Source organism: Erinaceus europaeus, chromosome 16, assembly GCF_950295315.1.
Source record: "Erinaceus europaeus chromosome 16, mEriEur2.1, whole genome shotgun sequence".
Taxonomy (NCBI): Eukaryota; Metazoa; Chordata; class Mammalia; order Eulipotyphla; family Erinaceidae; genus Erinaceus; species Erinaceus europaeus.
In genome coordinates, this window is record NC_080177.1 from 20,785,060 (window position 1) to 20,792,015 (window position 6,956).

The window sequence follows — 6,956 nt, forward strand, 5'->3', positions numbered from 1 at the left end:
ACAAAAGTATAGTGTGTGTCTGTAATGAATTAAATATGTTGATTATAGCCATTGTGGTAGTGAAACTAACAGAGAGAAAGAGAGAGAGAGTAATATAGGAATGGTTTCCTTGAAGCAGAGTATTTACAGTCAAATGTGATAGGGTAGCTTGCTAGGTAGATATGTATTTACTTTCATTTAAATGTCAAAATAAACTTGGAACTTTTTTAATGACTTCTTCTAAAAGAATAGCATTCAAAACGGTTTTTAAGCTTTTAAAGATAGAAATCATAAAATGTGAGGACAAGGTCATGTTTTCATAAGCAGTTATTACCAGAATGTGAAATTAGTAGATCCAGCGATACCTGTCTACTATTTCATAATTGTACAGACGCTGCATAGACCTTGGTATTATTCATGCCGCTACAAGGATAGTTTCATACCAAACAGTGCATAGTATCATTTGCTTTTCTATAAGCTTAGATTTTTGTTCAGAGAAATAGTCACATTCCTCTCCCCATCCTCCGCCCCACTTCTAGTTACTTAAAACTAATTTATATATTACTTGAGTGGGGAAAGAGAGGAAGGAACAGAGCACCACTCTGGCACATGCAGTACTGGGGATCAAATTCAGGACCTTACCGCCTGAGAGCCCAATACTTTTCCCACAGCAGCCAGCTCCAGGGTTGCCACACTTTTTTTCTTTGAAGTAAGGATGCATTGTTTGTAAAAGTAAACATTTCAGTCTGTATTCCAAAATGTTGGTGGAAAGTGGTGTATTTAAGGAAAGATAGGTGTGTGTAAGCTTAGCTCTGGTGAAAAAGAATAATAGATTCCCAATCAGGAGATAGATCTTAGTTTGGATTTTTAAAATAAATTTATTTTATTTATTTTCCCTTTTATTACCCTTGTTTTTCTTGTTTTTGTAGTTATTATTGTTGTTGTTATTGATGTTGTCATTGTTGGATAGGACCGAGAGAAATGGAGAGAGGAGGGAAAAATAGCGAGAGGGAGAGACAGACACCTGTGGACCTGCTCCACCGCTTGTGCCCCTTGCAGGTGGGGAGCCGGGGCTCAAACCGGGATCCTTACGCCGATCCTTGTGCTTAACCCGCGGCTACCACCTGATTCACCCTCCCCTTTTTTTTTTTTAACCAGAGCACTGCTCAGCTCTGGCTTATGGTGGGGCAGGTGATTGAACCTGGGACTTCAAAGCCTTCAAGGAGGCATGAGTCTCTTGTATGATCATTATGCTATTTCTCTCTTACAGTAGATTTAAACATGAAAACTAGGAGTTAACATTAATAAAATGCCACCTCTTTAGTCGGTTTCAGGATAATTTTAACTTTTTCTTCCACTCTATTTCAGGCTGGTACACTCCTCCAAAGGAAGATGGCTAGATGTGCTACCTGTCATAGGTTTGGACGAATGTTGCTTTAAAGAAGATCTCTCCAACATGCAGACACAAGCTTTGAGTGCCCCTATAACAGCAGTACCGAAGACATTAGCCAATAGATATTTTAGTGGATAATCTGTCAACTGACATCCATGATAAGTTACAGCCTCTTCACTTTGCTCATCTTAGATATCTTGGACTGAGCAGTGGGGCTTTTACTGAATTTTTCCTGGTAAACACATATACTGGCCACTCCTTATCATCTCTTCCTGAAAAGTGAGATCTGTGAAGCGGGCAAGTCAGTATCCAGTTACTGGTGGCAACATTAGGATAACTTTCCTATTGAACTCCTGCGTTCTGAGAACTTGCAATATGTTGTTCTGTTTAGAGCCAATAAATGTTTAATCGATGTTTAACATTGGTTTAGAAAATTTAAAGTCTTCTAAATCACAATAACTTTTCCAGGTTAAAACCTTTGTGACATTGCCAAAATGATGACAACAAACCCTACTCATTAAATTAAGACTTTTTTAAATGGCTGTGTGAAGATATGAATTGTTTCCTGAATGTTGCTCTTCACTGAGTTGTATAGTTTTTGAGGCAACACAAAGCAAGGCTCTGCCAATTCAGACTTCTATGTAGTCATTTCCACTGGGTTATCAGTGTTTCAGGGCTTCTGCTTGTTGGTTCACTATTGCTTATGAAGATGAGCTGCAGCACAGAACTTGGCAACAGTTTTTTTGTTTTTTTTAACACATTAAAGACTAGTAGGAACTCCATAGGTTAATCATTTTACAAATCAATGTAATCTCCATTTTATCACATTATCTGTGACGTACAATCCTTTTCGGTTAATAATAGGATTTTTAAATATACCCACCTGAATTAAAAGTAAATTCTAGTTACTGAGCACTTTTGAAAGTAATCCAGAAGCACACTTTTCTGCACAAAACCAGTTGCATAGTTGAGAAGTGTTTCTTAAGCAGTTAAGATTCAATTATTAACTTTGTAACCACATCTGACAGACTTAGCACTTCTATACTCTGTTTTTTCTTTCCTATTTTGGTTAAGAAGGCAGTAGGAAAAAAACTTTCTGACATCCTTGTTCACTTGGTTACACATATGTAGATCTCTAGCCAGTTGATTAAAGTGACAAGGCAGAAATCTTTAAAGCATTAAAGTTCCTTCAAGCTAAGGCTGAATCTTGAACACATTATTGAATTCTTTAACATCCTGATGGTTAGCCTATTGACAGCTGTACATTTGGCATGCTTTTTAAATTTTGCTTATTTTTTTAACTTTATTTTTTCATTGCATAATTACTTGGCAATGTACAGTACATTTTGTAAACTTGCATCAAGTTTATGAATAAAGAACCATTTTAAAAGTACTTTGTCACTTTCCCTCATAAGAGCTACTCTGCTTCAAGTGTCTGTAGACTTTCACTGAGCTTCTAGAATAAGTTTACATATTGTGGGGTGGGCTAGAGAGAGGCTTGAAGAGCGACAGATTTAACAGAAGAAAGCTAGAGAACCCCAAAATGTTCTGTATAGACTTTGCTACTCAGGTTTTCCCCAAAGTTTCTCCTTTCCCATACTCAAACACTGTTTTGTCCATGATGACATAGTACCTACAAAATATAAAAATTTTACAATTACAGTGCATTTGGCTGCCATCAGTTACAGTTTAACAATATTGGTGTTAGGATAGAAAATTTATTAATTAAAATCATACATCCAACCAAGAAAAGAAACCGATAGTACCATGCTCTTCTGTGTGTGTGTCTGCCTTTTCCCCTTCCTCCCATTAAAAAGGTCCCTTAAGGCCTGCCTTCCAGAATGGTCACAAGTCGGAAGGGTCTTTGTTACTCAGCCAGGACAAGGGGACCATGTCTCTCCTATTCAAGTGTAGAGGTTGATTTAGCTTAGTTTTACAAATGTGTGATTTCTTGTGCTGGCAGCTCTGTTATAACCACCCCCCCAAAAAAAAAATCTTAAAAACGTAGAGGTGCAAATTAAAGTCTTTGTCCCTAACAAGTTTTTTTCCCTCTTCTGCTCTATTACAATGAGTCCCCCCAGGGACCAGGTGGTAGAGCAGTACCTGGTTAAGTGCACACATAAACAGGTGGGCAAGGGAGATGCTATCCTCACTGCCCCCAGCAGGGAGGGGGAAGCTTCACAAGTGGGGAAATAGTCCTGCAGGTCTCTCCACATCGCCCTTTCCCTCTCAATTTCTCCCATCTCTATCCAAATTAAATAAAAACATCACAACCAACAACAACAAAAAACACCCCATACATCCCTCTTCCTTAAATTCACAATTTCCTCCCTCTTTAGTATACTCTTTGCCACACAATTTTCAGTTTATCTCATACATTTAAAGGTAGGGAAACTCTAGGCATGGCGTATCTGGGGTGGCATGCATGCTCTGCTTCTTTGAAGATTTATCTTGGTTTCATTTTTGGCTTGAGCATTACATCTAGAAGTGCAACCTTTTTACTTGAGGTTAAAAGGTACTGGTTCTATTTCCTAGTGTTTCTCCAGAAGATGGGGGGGGACTCTATCTCCACTCCCTCCCTTACCCTGTTCCCCAACATTGCCCCCCATTTTTCCTTGGAACTGGGAATTGTCTCCTTTGTAAACTAATGACTGGTAGAAAAACAAGATTTATAGCATTTAAGCCAGTGGTTCTCATTTTTGTGTGGACCCTGGAGACTTCCCCCTCCCCAAGATATTTTACAAGGTTTTTAATTATTCTGATAACACAGAGGATTAGTTTAACTCTTTAAAGTTTGTCTACATTGAAGTTTTCAAGATCATATTTGAATATTGTAACATTAAATTAGTAAACTGATTTCATTTTTTTCTTTTCTTTTTTTTCTTTTTCCTCCTCCAGGGTTATTGCTGGGCTCGGTGCCTGCACCATGAATCCACCGCTCCTGGAGGCCATTTCCCCCCCCTTTTGTTGCCCTTGTTGTAGCTTCGTTGTGGTTATTATTATTATTGCCCTTGTTGATGCAATTCGTTGTTGGATAGGACAGAGAGAAATGCAGAGAGGAGGGGAAGACAGAGAAGGGAAGAGAAAGATAGACACCTGCAGACAAGCTTCACCGCCTGTGAAGCGACGTGGGGAGCCGGGGGTTCGAACCGGGATCCTTACGCCGGTCCCTGCGCTTTGCGCCACATGCGCTTAAACCACTGCGCCACCGCCCGACCCCCAACTGATTTCATTTTTATATGATATTGAGACAAACATATTTTTTTAAGTATTCCCTTTTGTTGACCTTGTTTTATTGTTGTAGCTATTGATGTCGTTGTTGGATAGGACAGAGAGAAATGGAGAGAGGAGGGGAAAAAAGGGAGAGAAAGACAGACACCTGCAGACTTGTCTCACCGCTTGTGAAGTGACTCTCCTGCGGGTGGGAGCCGGAGGCTCGAATCGGGATCCTTATGCCGGTCCTTGTGCTGTGCGACATGTGTGCTTAACCCGCTGCGCTAACGCCCGACTCCCAACATAAACAAGATCTTTTGGACTATTTTTAATGTTTGGGACCTGGTAGTTTAAACCATGTTTATTCTCAAGAGCCAGGCTCAAATCGGGAATTTATAAGCAAGAAAGCCACAGGGGAAATAAATGTGCAGTGGCATACATTAGTGGGAGATGTGTTTGTCTATGAACAGTCTGTGGAAGAACCTCATAAAGCAAAGGGGATAATTAAATTCACCAATGAACTGGGGAGACTGCATAATATTTTATACAAAGTACTTGAATGCCTGAAGCTTTAAGGTCATGGGTTGAAGCTCCAGCATCACCATAAAACAGAGTTGAACAGAGCTTTTCATATATATAATTTCTCTCTGCATCTCATTAAAAAGTAAAATCGGGGGAGATGGGCTGTAGTGCAGCGGGTTAAGCGCAGGTGGCACAAAGCACAAGGACCGGTGTAAGGATCCCTGTTCGAGCCCTGGCTCCCCACCTGCAGGGGAGTCGCTTCACAAGCCGTGAAGCAGGTCTGCAGGTGTCTCTTTCCCCCTTTCTGTCTTCCCCCTCCTCTCTCCATTTCTCTCTGTCTCATTCAACAACGACAACAATAACTACAACAATAAAACAAGGGAAACAAAAGGGAATAAATAAAATTTAAAAAAGTAAAATCGGGGATTAAGCGCAGGTGGTGCAAAGCGCAAGGACCAGCATAAGGATCCTGGTTCGAGCCTCTGGCTCCCCACCTGCAGGGGAGTCGCTTCTCAGGCGGTGAAGCTGGTCTGCAGGTGTCTCTCTTTCTCTCCCCCTGTCTCTTCCCCTCCTTTATTTCTCTCTGTCCTATCTAACAGCGACAACATGAACAACAAATAATAACTACAACAATAGAAAACAAGGCTAACAAAAGGGAAAAATAAATATAAATATATTTTTTTATAAAAGGAAAATCAGGAGGCTGGGCAGTGGCACAAAGGGTTAATTGCACATAGTAGGAAGCACAGTGATCCAGGTTGAGCACCCCACTCCCCACCTGCAGAGGATTGCTTCACAAGAGGTGAAGCAGGTCTGCAGGTGTCTTACCTTTCCCCGGTCTTCCCCTCTATCAATTTCTTTCTGCCCTATCCAACAACAAAATGGAAAAAATGGCTGCTGGAAGCAGTGGATTCATACTATATGCATGTATGTATTTTGACAAAAAAATTCACTTAGGAGAGTAGTGGACTGATGGCAGAGAACAGCTCTGGGTTTACATAGGAAATCTTGTAGCTAAATACAATGGTATTTTTCACGGTTTTTCATGTGTTTTTTTTTTGCTTCCGGTTTATTTGGCAAGTCATCTGCCCCATGATAGCCCCCCCTTTGGTGGTCTACATGGTTAGACATGGGCTGTAAAAGTGGCACATGAGAATGACAGACATTGTGAAAATAGGATGTACTGGAAGTGTATAGCATCATGTAAACAAGACATGAAAATTTACAATCCTGGTATGTGGCCAGTTTTCATATCTTGGACCTAGAGTGCCTTTGAAATTATTAAAATTAACTTTTGACACTTTCTTACATCTTTGGTTCTCAGGCTTATAATTACAGTAAAGTTAAAATTCAGACTGCTTCCTCCACGACCCCCTTGTAACTCAGGAGGCTCGTGATGAAATTCCAGAACATGCCCAAACCAACTTTGTAACTCCCACGTGAATCTGGCAGTAAACTTTGGGGGTGCTATTGCGCTAAGTGCTATCTGTACTGGCCATCCCCCAGGGCCTAAAAAAAAAAAGAGCATCCAGGCCCACAGGCTTGGCTGTCCCCTTAAACTCTACATACTTGTCACATCTGGCCAGCTTCCTATTGGTCTGCTGAAATCGCCAGGTGTGGTTACCTTGTTAAAACTCCTTCCACAAGCGCAAAGTACTTCCCCTGTGTTCCTAAGACCTGCCCCACTCCCAGCTCCCCTGGAATTTCCCCTTGGCATAAGGAACGTGTGTGCAGATGTGGTGCAGCCAAGCGTTCGTGTTTCCAGGTGCTGACTTGCCCTGTTGCAGTCCCTGAGCTAACCCCAACAAAAGGATCAAGAAATAGTCTGTAGTCTCTGCCTTCGAGGACT

General features: G+C 41.0%; 1 protein-coding gene and 1 long non-coding RNA gene across 7 annotated transcripts in view; one reads left to right on the top strand and one right to left on the bottom strand.

Moving 5' to 3' along the window:
- The window catches only part of UBE2Q2 (ubiquitin conjugating enzyme E2 Q2), a 44,928-nt gene extending 43,018 nt beyond the window's left edge, over nucleotides 1-1,910 (top strand). For 3 of the 6 annotated variants that reach the window (XR_009545280.1, XM_060174688.1, XM_060174689.1), the window contains one exon: nucleotides 1,348-1,414. Coding sequence is in view for 4 of the 6 variants with exons in the window: in XM_060174689.1 (XP_060030672.1) it covers nucleotides 1,348-1,379 (32 nt within the window). In the remaining 2 variants the exon portion in view is untranslated. Of the gene's footprint in view, nucleotides 1-1,347 lie in introns of all 6 variants that reach the window. The other 3 variants (XM_060174687.1, XM_060174685.1, XM_060174686.1) reach the window with 1 other exon arrangement.
- Nucleotides 1-6,956, bottom strand: part of LOC132533414 (uncharacterized) — a 106,270-nt gene that overhangs the window by 95,502 nt on the left and 3,812 nt on the right. The gene's annotated exons all lie outside the window — the stretch shown is intronic.